Source organism: Mandrillus leucophaeus, unplaced genomic scaffold (assembly GCF_000951045.1).
Source record: "Mandrillus leucophaeus isolate KB7577 unplaced genomic scaffold, Mleu.le_1.0 Scaffold2, whole genome shotgun sequence".
NCBI classification, from domain to species: domain Eukaryota; kingdom Metazoa; phylum Chordata; class Mammalia; order Primates; family Cercopithecidae; genus Mandrillus; species Mandrillus leucophaeus.
The window spans coordinates 3,210,921-3,226,338 of NW_012102031.1; the positions used below are offsets into that span (position 1 = coordinate 3,210,921).

The following is a 15,418-nucleotide window of genomic DNA, read 5'->3' on the forward strand; positions in this document are numbered from 1 at the left end:
ACTGGGTCCCACAGTCACCCAGTGAATCAACCGCACTCACCATACTGTGGGAGCCGGCTGGACCCCATTTCCCCACCCCCACAACGGAGCCCTCAGTGCTCTCTTGGGTAGGAGGGCTGTGGCTCTGGCCAATCCAGTACAGGGGACCCTGCAGGCCGAGGCTTCTCATCCACCAGACCCGCCCTCCCACCTCCATTCCTAGTAATCAAGCCCCCGCTCACACCCACCCAGATAACCCAGGGTATCCTCCCCACCGCCAGCACCCCGCCACCCTGCAAAACCTCCAGTACTCCTCCTCCTCCTCCCCTCCCCTCAAGCTAGGTATCACAGGCCTCTTCCAGACCCCCCTCGGGGTCCTCCCCACACTCTGCTGTCCCCAGGACCCAGCTCTGCCCACTCCCGTCCGCCCCAGTGCCACCTCCTGCTCCAGTCTCAGCATCACCCCAGCGTTCCCAAACCCCCTTGCATGGTGGTGCCCTGGGCCTTTGGTTGGGTCCTTCCCCTCCCAGTCCCTCGGACTTCGAGGCCTGGCTTAGATCCTGCCCCTTGCCTACAGACCAGTGCTCTGGAGCCTGGGAGGTGCCGGTACCTGCCGGAGGAGGGTGCAGTTGACCCTTGGTGACCGCAGAGATGCCCAGGAGCCCTGCAGCGCAATCTTGGGGAGGGTCCCAGTGCCGGTGCCCTTTTCTGGGCCTTTCTGGCTGGCAGACACTGCAGGGTGGAAGAACTCGGCTGGCATGGGCAGGAGAGGGCTGGAGGCATCCGGGGAGAAGGGACTTGGGGGTGCTGCTGGGAAAGGAGGAGACAGAGCTGAGGGAGCACGCTCAGGCCAGGGGGCAGTCCCTGGGAGGTGGCATTGAGCACCAATCTCATTGGGCCAGCAGGGAGGAGCCACCTAATAAACTGACTGTGAGACCGTGGGCAAGTGCCCCCCTCTAAACCTTTGTTTCCCCATTGTGAGAGCAAGAGAGAAATCCTGAACCAGCCCTTTTGATTCCAGGGGGCAGGGGCCCTGGGCAAGACACAGCTTTTGGAGGCAAGCAGACCCGGGCTCAAGCCTAGGTCTCTTCCTCTGTAAAAGGGAACAAGATGCCATCTTGAGGGTCATCAGGAGAAGAAACAGCTGGAAGCTCCCAGCTCAGTACCAAGTACACAGTAGGTGCTCACTAGGATCAGTCACCCCCGGGTCCTGACCCCACCATGCAGCCTGGCCAGGCCGGGGGGCCCCTGTGGGACAGCAGGTGGGTTGGGGCGTCCCAGCCCCGGGTCAGGTGCTGCACTGGATGGCAGGTCAGTCTGGCCTGGTTGGCTGCACACAGTGAGGGACAGAGACAGGGGTGGGGGGTCTGAGGGCTGGGGCAGGTCTGGGTGTGGGGGACGTGGGGGGGTAGCAGCAGCCTCTGCCCACCGTCCCCTCCACACCTTGAGGGGTTGAGGGTGAGATAATGGAAGAATGTACCCAAGACAGCTGGACAGTCTGAATGTCCCGGGTGGGGATCCTATGCCATACCATCTTACCATTTAAGAAAACGTAAATAAATGGTTGGCTAAAGGGAATGAGATTGCATTCCACCAGAATGGCTCTCGGGTCAGCCCTGTGCCCTGACTTCTGGTTTGGGAAGTCTGGGATCTTGGCACCTCAGCCACCCTGGCCAGTTGAAAGCCCATCAGCTTAGGGAGGGTGCCCAGGAAAGTCACCCCATGTCTGGCTCCTGGGAGGCGTCCCCGAAGGGTACTTGGGGTGGGCTCAGAGTCTTGGGCGTCCCTCTTCTGCTGGGCTCCTCATCTCTCTGCCTGCCTCCATAGCCAATGCTGTGAAACCAGGTTCCTGCCACCCTCCATGAGGACCACAGTAAAGATGAACCTGTGATGGCAGGCCAGCTTAGTCCCCTGGCCCTGTGCCCAGAGCCCAGCCACGGGCCCAAAGCACAAACAGAACACTGCGGGTAGAGCTGAAGGATAAGTATCAGGAATTTGCAAAAGGGCTATTGAAGACACCAGGCTTTCCTATGTTTAACATCCCCATGTATATGAAGATCTGTGGGCTACACACCTCTCTAATTCAGCTCTAGAAAAACACAATAATCTGGCAGCTTTCCTTCTGCTTGATATGAGAGCCATGTGTACCCACCTCTTTCCCTTTTCACTATGGCTCCTAGGAAGCTTAGCATGAAGCTTCCTTTAGATGCTTAGGTTTTTGTTATAATTATCTCATCTTTTTGTACTATTTGGCTCTTGATCTTTTATCATTGTTATATCAGGCCTGAGAGTCTATCTCTCATTGTCAGATATCCATCTGGTTCTTTCTGGACTAAATATAATAATCTGGGTAAAAATACTAAGGAAAAAACTCAACCACCTCCCTCTGAAGCAGACGCCCAAGATGAGGGCTGTGGGGAGCTGGCAGGGCTCCCACCCCTCACCTTGACTGCTCTCATGTTTCAGCCAGGACTGGACAGGGTTGAATGGGATCTCCTCCATCTCACACAGGAAGTTCTCTGGACCCGGTGAGACGGCCGTAGAGGACAAGGGGAAGAAGCATTCGTCCAGGTCTCTCACACACATAGGCTCAGGTGGGTCCAGCTCACCCTGCAAGGAAAGGGAGGTAGGATGGGGCAGGACTGGGGGGGCGGGGACAGCTGCCCTCATGACCTGCTCCACGGGCCCTCGCTTAACTAGGCTACCCTCATGGCTAGTCTGACCTTCCTCTCACCTCCTCTACTTGACCATCTTCCCAAACCCCAGTGAAAGGAATCCACCTCCGAATGCCCCACTGGATGCCCCAGGCAGTTAGTGACTTCCCCCTGGTACAGACCCTGGGCCGGTGAAGAAGCCAGGTCAAGGCTGGTGAAGGCATCAGAAGACAGGCTGAGTGGCCAGAGTGTCCCGTGAGCATGACCTTGGGGGGCTCCCTTCCCTTTGCTGAGCATGTTTCTGCATCCGAGGAGAGTGATGCCTTCCTTCCTAGGCATTCCCTGGCCCCCACATTCCTCAGGCCTGTAGCCCATAGTGACCCCTTCCCAGAAGAGCTGCCTTAGTGCCCCCTCCAAGGCAGATGCATTCGCGCCACCCCAACCTCCGATGACTTGCTGAGTCTGGCACAAAAGACTGCACCCTGCCCAAGTCCAGCTGAGTCCCAAAAACTGTGCACCCTGATATCCTTTGTAGAAGAGCAGTGTGGGGGTACAGGGAGCTGCAGCAACTGTGAGCCATCAGGGAGGGGACCGAAATGACATGGAAGGGATAGGAAGAACTCGCCCCGCAACCTACCCTGAGCTGATGGAGGGCCAGCCTAGGGGGCAGAGGTGCCAAGCCCAGGGTATCCCCCAGCTGTCCCTTATACCTCCCACCCCCAGCAGGGCAGGACCACCTTGACCTTGAGATCAGGAGCCCCGGTCTTGAGGTCTCACCCCTTAAGACTGCAGGATCAGCAAGGGGCCCTTCCTGGCCTGCAGGCCTCCTCAGACTGACCCCCTGGGGTGCAGAGGTTTGGGGCCCAGCCTCAGAGGTGGCTTCCTGCTCTGTCATTCCTGGCTGTGTGATGTGAGCATCACCCCACTTCTTGGAAGCCCCATCTCCTCACGTGTGAAGCGAGGACGAATCATGCCTGCTGCACAGAGCTGTGGGGCGGACAAAGCCGGCACGGGCAGAGTGCCCGCACAGAGTAGGTGCTTTGCCTGACACGACTCCCCCGTTCACTTCGGCCTCACAGCCCTGCCAGCCAGGGATGACCCCCATGGAATGGACCAAAAAATACTCAAAGCAACAAGAAGCAGCCAGTGCTGCTGAGTGCCAGGTTGGATCGCTGGCTGGGCTTGTGGCTGTGTGACCTCAGGCAAATCACTCCACCTCTCTGAGCCCTACTGCCCTCATCTGTCCTACAGGAGACGAAGGCCTAGCACACAGTGGGTGTCGTTTACATGGTAGACTGGAAAGACAGGGGGTTCCTGCCTGGGTGGGCAGGGGCCAGGCTTCAAGGACAGACCCGCCTGCTCAGGAGTCCCCAGGGGAGCTCACCTTGCTGTCTTTGGGGCCAGGTGGGCAGGCTGTGGGGTCCTCAAGGCTCAGGTCGTCGCCCAGCAGGATGGACGAGGACCTGTCTGAGTTCAGGGAGAAGGCCTCCGTCTCAGCCAGCTGCACCTGCAGGAAGAGGGGGTGGCCTCAGGTCACCACAGCGTTGGGATGGGCAGGCCTGGGTCCTGGGGCGTGCAGCCACAGGCCTGAGGCTCTGAAGAGAGGCCAAGCAGTGGTCAGAAAGGTCCAGGCACCTGCTGGGCACGGATGATGTATCCATCCTGTGCAGGGGCCCAGCCTGGGCGGTATGCAATGGCGACACAGCGGTCACCTCCAGTGGAAGCCAGCCCTGAGTGGCCCATCTTGCTATCTGGGCCTGAGGGCAGGTGAGTTGCCATGGGCTGTGAACTCCACAGCTGTCTGCTTGCCCCCAGACCAAGTGCCCATCAAGACTGGGCTGGACTTGACTCATCTATGGCCCTGTGTGGACAGCCTGCACAGCGTGTCACAGGCAGGGGACACTGCGGGGCCCAGAGACACTGGAGAATCTGCAGCCACCACAGGGCAGGGGTGTGGGGCAGCCCAGACTTCCAGCTCCTGCTGACGGCTCCTGGGGACCCGCCCTGCAGCCACCTGAGGCTGGGGCCACCCTGGGGGCTGGAGCACCCCAGGGAGAGCTCAGGGGCCCACACTGCTGGGGAGAGGGGAGGGGGCTGCCTGCGCCTGCACTGGAGGTGGACCCATGGGAGCCCCTGAGCTGGGTGGGCCTAAGCCCCGAGCTGGAGACCAGGGCAGGGCACCTGGAGGAGGTTGAGTGCCAGGATGATGCCCCGGGGGAAGAGCGGGCAGATGACCCCTTCATGTCACAGAAAGGGCAAGCTGTCCTGCAAGTGACACACAGGCTCCCTGCCTGGCACCTGCAATACACAAGGTGGGGCAGCTGCCCTACCCAAGCACCTACTGTGTGCGGCACGGTGCTGGGGTCAGTAGCTGCGGCCACCACACCACAGGCCCACACCTGGCCCTGGCTCAGGGAGCCAATCTGCCCAGGCCATGGAAGCTACGTGTGCCCACACTGACCCAGCCTGGTCTCTACGGCCAGAGCCAGGCTCTGCCCTTGGGCAGGCCCCCCACCAGGCTTCGTGCTGCCCCTGCCACAAGGGGATGGGCCTCCCGGGCTGCCATTACCTCTTGCTTGTCATGGTGACATTTCTTGCAGCCGGCGGGTGAGGAGTAGTGGTGGAAGATGGAGCCCGAGAGGTTGTCGATGATGGTCAGCTCCCCCTCCAAGGAGTCCTTGATGATTAAAGAGACGCTGTCCAGCCACAGGTTCTCCTAGGCGGACGGGGACGGGGTGGGGACAGGCGGGATTATCAGCCGGGTCCCGGGTCTGCGGGGTGGGCAGGACACAGCTGCCCTCCCGGTTGGTTCTCTGCGCCCATGGCCTGGGACCGACCCCCTCATCACAGGGTCACCCCTTCTATGGAGCTGAGCAGGGTGGGGCCCAGAAAGACAGAGGTCTCTGTGCAAGGCCTCCCTGGCCCCGCTGCCCATCTAGCCCTGCAGTGCCCCCCCCTCTGGCGACCCTCGCACCGCTCCAGCCCCTGCCCACCTGGGCAGGCGAGTAGCAGCGCCGGCACAAGCCGCCCTCGGCGTCGCCCCCGCCGCCCGCCCCTCCCGGCCCTCGGCCAGGGGCGCCCGGGGAGCCGGCAGGCAGCCTCGGGCCGGGGCCCAGGCCGTGGGCCATCTCCAGCTCGAGCTCGGCATCCATCTCGGCGTCCTCCTGCGCCTCCTTATTGCTGTCGTCCAGGTGCTTCATGAGCACAGCCACCACCACGTTGATGAGCACGAACTGCGCGGTGAGCACGAAGCTCACAAAGTACAGTGGCGACACAAACTGCAGGCTGCTCAGGCAGCTGCGCTCATCATGGGTGCAGTCCCGTAGCGTGTCCTGCGTGGTGGGGAAGGTGGAGAGGACGAGGGCTGCTGGAGGCAGAGGCCAGCCCAGGGCCACGCGCGGAGGCAGCAAGACCGAGATTCAACCCCTGAGATGGCCCTGGCTGCCCTGCCCCACTCTGCCTTGTGGCGGCATCTGCCTGCCTCAGCTTCAGCTAAGTCCCCGCATGGACAGACGATGGCCCAGCACCCTCTCCTCCTCTCTTGCTCCCGCCCACGTCACCCTCCCCACAGCTGGCCTGCTTCCCTGGGACACAGTCAGGCCTGAGAAGGGGCATCTGGGGCTTCCTTCAGGGGCATCTGGGGAGTAGGGTGCATTCGGGACCAGGGCCTCCCCGTCCTTCCTTTCTGGTTTTTCAGCTCAACCCCCACCCACAAAGCCCAAGAAGACTCCACCACCTTCCCGCCCTGGGCCGAGGACAGTGGCCGCCTCTCCTAGCCCCCGGCTTCCTGCCCCCTTGCTGGGGGACTGGGGGCTCTGCAGGTTGGGGGTGAGAGGCAGAACAGGCCTATCACTGCCCTCTCCACCTTAGGGCCCCGGAACCGAGGCCTCACCCCTGTCCTCCGGGAGCCCCTCCCTGCCCTTCCCAGCCCAGCCCAGGTTGCAGCCCAGTCTAGGGAGCCTCTGCCGGGTGACCTGGTCAGTGCGGCAGTCACTAGGGGGCCTGGCCCTGGCCTTCGGGCCTGCCTGGGCCCCAGGTACCCCCTGGAACCGGGTGGAGTTGTCTCCCCTAGAATCTGAGCCCCAATCTTAGGCAACACTGGGGGATGGGACAGTGGTAGACAAGGGGCCTGTTACGGCTCAGCTCTCCCCACTGTGCTGGTCCCGGGCAGGCCCCTCCATTCCTCCGTGCCCTGCATGCCCCTCCCTTGTGCGGTGGGGCCCTGGGTGGGCAGAGCCCTGAGCAGCAGGACCAGCATCCTCACTGTCCCAGCATCTGGCTGATTTCTCCACCCCCGCCCACCCGGGAGTACCTTCATGATCCCGTTCCAGTTGTCACCCGTGGAGACCTGGAAGAGCGTGAGGAAGGCCATGCCGAAGTTCTCGAAGGTGGCATGCCGGCTCATGCCCTCGCATGGGTTCTCATCGTTGCAGACTGGAAGCGGGGAGGAGGTCAGCCCTGCCCGATGGCAAAGCACCTGCGGGGCTCACCCTGACCCAGTGCCTCCCACCTTGCCTCAACCCTCATCACACTCTAGGAGGGGCGTGCAGACTGTGCCCAGCCCACAGATAAACTGAGGCTCGGGGAGATGGCGCATGAGCTGGGGCTCAGGTTTGGGTGAGTCTAGTTCTGTCCCCCACCAAAGAATGGGTTTCTGAGAAAGAGGATGAAATGGGGTGAGGGCCAGCCCGTCAGGGAACCCTGCTTTCCAGAGCCATCCCGGTGCAGGGCAGAGCTCAGCAAGTGCTCTGTTGCCCTCTGCCCCCACCCTGGCCTCTCCATTTGCTGGGGCGGTGCTGGCTCAAGACAGGCACCAACACAAGACAGGCAACCACTACAGGGGTAGGGAGGGCAGGTTCCCTGGGAGACCAGACAGGTGGGGGCCCTGCTGTAGGCATCTCCTCAATACAAAGACCCTGATGTGATGGGCTGGGGTTCCCTGCTCCACCAAGTCATCCTGCAGCCCTGCTGCACCCCACCACAGGCCTGCTCTGGGAGTCACTCACCCAGCTTCCCGAAGAGCTCCACCCCAAGGGCAGCATAGATGAAGAAGAGCAGCATGAAGAGGAGGCCCAGGTTGCCCACCTGCGGGAAGACAGGTGAGGCCGGGTGGGACTGGGGAATGGGTGAGGGCGCACCAGGCCTGGGAAGGGTGGAGGCTGGGGCGGTGGGGGTGGGCAGCCTGAGGGTCAGAGCAGCTGTAACGTTCCCCCAGGCTGTGTGTCCACGTCTGCCACCCCACAGGACCTGGAGGGCAGGCTGGTTCCAGCACAGGGCTCAGAATAACAAGAAAACACTTGTGCCGCCTTTACCACAAGCCGCCTCGTTTCCAGCACTTGAGGTTAATGAGCTCACTTCCTCCTCACAATAATCCATGAACTATCTTTTATCCCCATTCTTCAGATGAAGAAGGAGACAGACTGAGAGGCGACATCACTTGTCCAGAAGCACACAGCTAGTAACTGGTAGGACAGGGGTCCAGACCCAGCAGGCTGGCCCCAGGATCTGTGCAGACAACCTGTGCTACACACCTTGTGTGGCTACCAAGGTTGAATGGATGAATGAATGAAGGGAAGGGAGAGGGCAGGAAGTCTCAACACTAACATTAGCTCCTCTACGAAACCACCGAAATGCACTTGTCCCTGTCACTATCATCTGCTGGTCTGGGAAATCTTCAAGAACAGGAACACTGCTGCATGAGGTCAGATTTGCCTCCTCGGGCCAGCACGAGGCCTGGCCATAGAGAGGAGGGAAGGCAGGAATCACGCAGGCCCGTGGACCCCAGAAGGCTCTGCAAACCCAGCCACCCCCGTCCCACAGCTCCTGTGGGAGAAAGCGTCCCAGATTCCAGACCTAGGTCAAATCTATCCATGCACTGGAGACCACCTTTAACTCATGCTATGGATAAGATAAGGCTCAACCACATTCTTGCCCTAGAAATGAAATCTCTCTTAGAACCCTCAGAAGGCCTGCGTGAAGAGAATCAGAAGACGTTCACATTAACTGCTGAAAAGTAAACCCCGTTAATCACCACTCCTCAAGTTTCTCCTCTCCACTCCAAAGAAGGGTTTCCTGGCCAGCCGTTCTGCACTGCTAGTGGCTAATTAAATGATGTTCCCTTCATTAATAAAACAAGCACTTACTGAGCGCCTGTGAGGCAAACTGTAAAGCCCTAACCGCTGAGAAGGATCTGGCGTGGTCGAGGCCCTAGGAAATCAGCTTTGTGCTCTGCGCAGGCCGGGGCTAGCAGCGTCTCTTAACCAGGATTGCCTTCAGCTTTTCTCTGTCCCCTCCCCACTGTCAGCATCTCAGAGCCGGTAGGGTTGCGGCAGCCTCCTCACCAGCTTCCCTGCCTCCAGCGTCTTCCTCCAATCCACTCTCCTCCCAGCCGCCAGAGCCACCTTCTCAAAAGCAGCTCTGGCTGCAACCTCCCTTGTCTAGAACCCTCCTGTGGCACCCACTGCCTGCAAGATAAAGCCCGATTTTGCTTCCCTGGCATTGAAGGTGTGTTGTGACCTGGCCCCCAGGGACCCCCTGCCAGCCTGATCTTCCAACCCCACACACTCCAGCCACACAGAAAACAGCCCCACAGTGCCCTGGCATATTATTTTCGCTCTGCAGGGAGGACCCTCTGTCTTTGCTTGGAAAATGCCTCCTCCCCACCCCTCAAAGCCCAGTCCATGGGTTACCTCCCCTGAGAAGCCTTCTCTGATGCCTCCTCCCTCTTTTTGGGGCAGAGCCTGGTGGGGAGAGGCTGAAGTTTCATTTTCCGAGCACTTTACATAGAATCGAGGAAATGGACAATGTTCATGCAACAGCATGAGCAACAGCAAATGGATTTTGAGGGGTCAGCACCATTTCATGGCCAGCAGCACTCGGCACATGCTGCTTCTAAAGTGCTGATGCACTTGTAATGACTACCATGGGTCTCCTGCTGGAGGCTGGGAGGTCCTGAACATCTCCATGTGCCGTGCCCCATGCCAGCTCCGCACTGGATTTGGGAGTCATGATAGGACTGCCCAGGGCTCAGAGCATGGGGAAGGGGAGTGGGAGCAAGGAGGCCAGGGAGGCCAAGCCACACACCTGCCATCCCCATCCCTAGCAGCCTCTTACAAGGCACTTCCCATGAACCAGGCTTCTGAAGTGCTTCATAAGCTTTAACCATCTGAAACTTCACCACTGCCCTTTGAAATAAGCACTTGAGGGAGCGATGCTTCACCACCATCCTCATTTCACAGGCAAAGAAACTGAGGCACGAAAAGCTAAGTTGCATGCCCAGGGCCCAGACTTTGCTCTCAGGCATTATGGCCCAAGTCAGGGTTCCAATCTACTTCTTGTCTGCACAGCCTGCAGCCCAGCATCACTCCCATCTCCCATGGGACAAAGTCCCCTGAAGGAATTTAGTGTTAGGAAAAACCACGTCTCTGAATGAATGCCCTTGCTTTCCATCCAGACCATGCCACTTTCCCTTTATACCGAGGCTGCTGGGAAGCTCACACCAAACTCAGGAACAGAACTCACCCATGTCCTTAGCCCCACTCCCCGAAAGAATTAGCTCTGCTTCCACCTTCCCTGGGCTGTTAATCTTGTATCCTCATTTTTACCGTGCAGTATCTGTGCCTTGTATTTTAAGGTGTCTAAAGTTCCTGATGACTCGATGAATCATAATGAATAAATAAATGTGCCTGAGGGTCATCACAGCAGAGGCCACCCTTAGGGGAGGGGGAAGAAGAGCCTCAAGCAGTCTAGACAGCAAGGGAGGGAAGGACTGGGATTGCAGAATTCCCAGGAGGATGAAAAAGATGCCCTCTGTGGCCCTGATCACATCTCCCTTTTCACTAACCACGGGGTGGGGGTAAAGCAACTTCCCTAACTTCTGAGATCCCCACCTGGGTCAGTGTCTCATGCTGCCCCTCCTGGAATACCATCTCGGAACTTCCCCATCCACACTGCCACCTTCTTCTGCCAAGCCACCCTTGGAAGTCAAGCTCAAAGGTCCCCTTTTCTAGGCTGCCTTCCCTGATCTCCCCAGGGAGTGTCTGGCAGTCTTCTCTCCCTGGAGCATGCTGGAGGTCCCTCCCCACATCTCCCTGAAGTATCCATCTCCCTCCACAAGCCTGGGGCAACCAAGGGCACGATGTGGACCCTGAGTGCGTGCGCAGGGCTGGACACAGAGTGTCGCTGGCAACCACGTGGTGAAGCCGGAAGAAACAGGGACCCTTTCTGCCTGTCAGCCCTCGGCTCAAAATGCATCCCCAGAGACAGCATCTGCCCTGCCTTTGGCAGATGTGAGAAGGAATATCAGGGCCTTCATGCCCCAGGGCCCAGCCTGACACCAATGACCCCTAGTAGGGCTGCCAGAAAGAGTGGCTCTTACCTGGGGCAAAGCTTGCACCACCGTGTCCAGCAGGGCCCGCATCCCTGTGGCCATCTTCAACAGCTTCAGCACTGTGGGCGAGACCCAGCCCCGCCCACTCAGCCCCAGGCCGGTGGGGACGTGTGTGTGCACGCGTGTGTGCACGTGCGTAAACTCACTAAAAGAGCACATGAAGGCACGTGCAAGCAGAGTCTGGCTCTCAGACGCCACATTACAAGAATGTGGATGCAGCCACAGGGTGAGTGGGGCATGCACAAAAACATGTGGACACAAGGCGTGGGCGTCACTGTAAAACAGCCCCCGAGGATGGGGCATTCTCATGGGAACTGAGGTCTATGAAGTGTGTGAATGAGTGTGCCATGAACTGTCACAGGCACAAAGGACCAGCGTGAGTGGCCACATCTCTTCCCTTCCCCTCTCGATAAAGAGGACTTTGGCATCACTCGCTGAGTTTCTGGCAGGCAGAAGAGCAAGAGGCACCTGGGCTCGCCCTGAGGCAGGAGGCTTTTAAGTGTGGGAACTACCTTGAGGGGAGGAGAAGGGTCTCTGAAGACCGTACGTCCCAGTCACTGTGTTTGAGAAACGCCAGTGAGGACCTGGAGGTGTTTCACATCTTCCCAGTTGGACTGGGTTCCTTGCATCACTTTGAGACTGGACCCCATGGGTCATGACGTTATAAGGAAGTGGGAGTGTGTATCCATGTGTGCTATGCCAAGCTGTCTGTGTGCTGGGGGAGGTGTGTGCACACAGAGGGTGCATGCGTGTGTGCTGGCTGTGTGCCTCCCGGCTCCTGCTCACCCCTGCTCAGCAAGGAGCCTACCATGCCCACGAACTCCTGCCCCCACCTCTCCCCACCCCACTCCTGTGTGCTCTCATCAGGCAATGAGGAGTCTCATCCTGCCCCTGTTTGCCCCCGTTCCCTGTCCCACCCCTTGCCCCTCACCTCGGGCGATGCGCAGAACCCTCATGATGCGGATGATGGTGGGGTTGATGGGCAGGGCCGCATTAATCTCTATCTCCTCCAGTGTGATGCCCATGACTGACAGTAGCACAATGGCCAGGTCCAGCTGGTTCCATCTGCTCAGCCGTGCATGGGAGGGTAGGAGCGGGCATGAGGAGGATCCCTCTGGTTCAGACACATCTTAGTAGGGGAGCCTCCCAAGTCCTCAACCTTCTATTGTGGCCCATTGGGCTGTGTGGCTGCCCTCCCTTACTAGCGCCTCCTAACGCCACTGGGTCCAGGCCTGTCTCTGCTCCCCATAGCCATCACTTCCTCAAGCAAGGGGCTGATCAGAATAAACATCTCTGGCCTCCTGCAGGAGAGAAGGCATGGACTGTGACTTCCAGGTCTAACCTTGAGCTGGCTGCTCCCTCTGTCTGGCCTTAGGCTAATCCACCAACTTCTTTGAGCCTCACTATTCCCTTCAAAAAGGAGTATTAGCATGAGGCAGACCCTGCTCTGCCTATAGGGTAGAAACAACCTACCAAAGATGAACCGAGAAGGGCCAAGTAGAATACCCTGCACCCATCAGATGATGCCATAATCATTTCTTGTTCAGAGCTATAAGCAGCAGCTGGGACGCCTGTCCATCAGTGCCTAGATGCTTACTGGTTCCCCTCTTCAAGCTGCTCCAGACTTCCCTAAGGGTCAGGACTGCTTCCTCATCCTACAGTCTACCCTATTACTGCCCTAACCCAGCCTGGCCACTCACCGGTCCTTGAAGAAGCGCCTCAGACCAAATGCCACCAGCTTCAGCACAGCCTCCAGCACAAACACAGTGGTGAACATATAGTTGCAGTACTTGAGGGCTGTCTCCAGGGACTATGGGGGAACAAAGAGAAGCATGATCCAGGGCACATGACCAGCTCCAGAACCTTCCTCCACTCAGAAAGTCTCTGCCTTTTAAGGAGAGAATTTAGTCCATTTACTTTTAGCGTATTATTTATATGCTGCTTTTATTCTTTCCATCTTAATGTGTGCTATTTATTTTATGTTGTTATTCCTTCTGTTTCCTTTTTCCTATTTGTGTGTATCTGGTCCAGTTGGTACCTTTGGAGGCAATATGGGGTATTAATGAAGAGCTACAGAGCCAGACTGCCTACATTTGAATCCTGGCTTAGTGCTCACTCCAAATTCACCATATGATCTTGAGTAAGTCATTTCATCTTAGAAAGCTGCTATGAAAATTAAATGAGCTAATAATTCAGTGCTGGACACAGAACAATACTTGGTAAATGTAAACCATTATTCTTCCATTTTTTTCCTGTTAATTTGGAAGTTCTATAATTATTGTTTCATTTTGCCAATGGTTATCTTTCTTTTTCCTGCATTCATAATATTCCTCTCCCATCATTTGAAATAAGGTATTAATTCCACACCTGGAAGCTCTGCTTCCCTCTTCTTCCCCTCCAACTCCAACAGGGTTTTTAGAATGAACTTGCTTCTCACATGCCCCTCACATACCCGGTCTGCAACAAGCTGGGAAATGGTCATCCTCATCCACCACCAGTGTTTGCCTGAAATGGTCCTTCCACCCTTTGCATAGTCTCCATATGCCCAGGTAGTAATGGAGGCTACATGGTAGGCTTTGAATGCAAATCTAAGTTCCAGACCTGGTTCCACTACCTATGGCTGAGTAATTTTGGCAGCATATTTAAGCTCTCTCAGCCTCAGGTTCCTCACCTATAAAATCTGGACAAATGATTCCCCCTGCCAGCCTTAGGATTGCTATGAGGATTAAAGAGTTCATACATGTAGTGTGCCTTGCAAAGAGTCAATATTTAACACACCACAGTCATTGCCACCCATGTGCAAACCACGGACCAAATGTTGCCTCCCTGACCCACCTTCCCTCTGACCCTTCCCTTCCAGACCCTGAGCTTCCTGAGGGCAAGCTTGTCCAGCACCTCCTCCCATTGCTGTGCCCAGCATAGAGCCCAGCATGGAGGGGCTGCTCACATCCTGCTATCAGCTAACCCCTTCCCTACCCTATCCCTGGGGTGGGGTCCTGCTGAGACCCCACCCTCACCTTGTAACCTTGGGCTGGGAGGCAGACCAGGGCTCACCGTGGGCTGATTGTAGTGCTCCAGGGACATGGTGACCACGTTGAGGCAGATGATGAAGGTGATGAAGATGTCCAGGTAGTGGCTGGTGCACATAGAGTGGATGAGTAGTCGGGTGTGACAATAGGTGGCATAGTAGGGCAGCCGCTGGGCCTCTGCAGGTGGTGCAGGGGGAGTGGCACAGACCACAGAGGGTTGGGGTCAAGGGAAAGGGCACAGAGCACAAAGGACAGAAATGTGGAGGAAAGGGTGGCGGGGGCAAGGAGGAAGATGTTGATCCACCCCAGGCCCTGGAATCAGTGTTAGATCTCCACCCAGCCAAAGCACCATGACAGAAACTGTGGGGAAGGGTGACAAAGAAGGCAGGACATTCATTCTCTCCATCTACCCCAAATGAGCTTGTGGCAGGAGCTCTGGGCCTGCCTGCAGGGAGGGCAGGTTTCCCATGGCCCAGGGAGCCCAGGCTCTGCCTTTGCCCTATGCGTGGACTGAACCCCCAACAGCCTCACTCAGGTTGGCAGTGGTGTCAGCCATTGGACACTGATGGAGCTCAGATCCCCTGGACAGAAAGATGCTGGGAGAAGTGACTGAGCCCTGGACACAGGGGCTGTATCATTTGTTTCCTTCCAGCTCCAAAGGCTCAGGATGCTGGGGTCAGGTCCAGGCAGAGGGGCCTAGAGCTGGGTGGCCCACACCCTCCACAGGCACCCACTCACTCCGGCGCTTCTTCTCCAGGCGCCGCAGCCGCTTCTCCTCCCGCCGCCGTGCCTCTTCAGCCTCCTGGTGCTGCCGGCACTTGTGGAAGTTCTCCACCACGACACCCACAAACATGTTGAGCACGAAGAAGCTGACGATGAGCAGGAAGGAGATGAAGTACAGCAGCATCCAGGGGTTGTGGTTGGTCACAGGCTGCAGGGGAGTCAGAGAGGGCTGAGGAGGCTGATCAGGCCCTACAGGGCCATGGGGAAGTGCCCAACCTGGCTGAGCCTCCATGGAGTGGGGATGTGTTGAGCCTGCCTCCAGGAAGGCAGCTGTGAGGTCTAAATGAGGCAGCAGGTAAGAAGTAAATACCCTGAGCATGACACAATATGGTCCTCAGCCAAGAAAGCCACCTCTCCCTCTCTGCTTAGCGGCTGCCTCCTGGAAACGTCTGTCTTCTTCCTCTCATTCACCTATCCATTCATTCACCTATGCATGCATGCATCCATCCATCTACCTTTCCTTCCACTCACTCACCCATCCATCCACCACCCATCCACTCATCCATCCATCCACCCACCCATCTATCCACCCATCCATCCACCCACTTGCCCATCCATGCATCCACCCATCCATCTACCCACCA

The 15,418-nt window shown here is 57.7% G+C and overlaps 1 protein-coding gene across 1 annotated transcript in view; it reads right to left on the bottom strand.

The window, feature by feature from the left end:
• Nucleotides 1–550: 550 nt before the first annotated feature.
• Nucleotides 551–15,418, bottom strand: part of CACNA1I (calcium channel, voltage-dependent, T type, alpha 1I subunit) — a 130,675-nt gene continuing 115,807 nt past the window's right edge. Inside the window, exons 24-35 of the mRNA XM_011979122.1 lie at nucleotides 14,790–14,982; nucleotides 14,077–14,228; nucleotides 12,723–12,832; nucleotides 11,954–12,087; nucleotides 11,011–11,081; nucleotides 7,640–7,718; nucleotides 6,946–7,067; nucleotides 5,627–5,965; nucleotides 5,203–5,349; nucleotides 4,018–4,140; nucleotides 2,424–2,589; nucleotides 551–786 (exon numbers count right to left, since the gene is read on the bottom strand). Coding sequence (XP_011834512.1) covers nucleotides 551–786; nucleotides 2,424–2,589; nucleotides 4,018–4,140; nucleotides 5,203–5,349; nucleotides 5,627–5,965; nucleotides 6,946–7,067; nucleotides 7,640–7,718; nucleotides 11,011–11,081; nucleotides 11,954–12,087; nucleotides 12,723–12,832; nucleotides 14,077–14,228; nucleotides 14,790–14,982 — 1,872 coding nt within the window. The remainder of the gene's footprint in view (nucleotides 787–2,423; nucleotides 2,590–4,017; nucleotides 4,141–5,202; nucleotides 5,350–5,626; nucleotides 5,966–6,945; nucleotides 7,068–7,639; nucleotides 7,719–11,010; nucleotides 11,082–11,953; nucleotides 12,088–12,722; nucleotides 12,833–14,076; nucleotides 14,229–14,789; nucleotides 14,983–15,418) is intronic.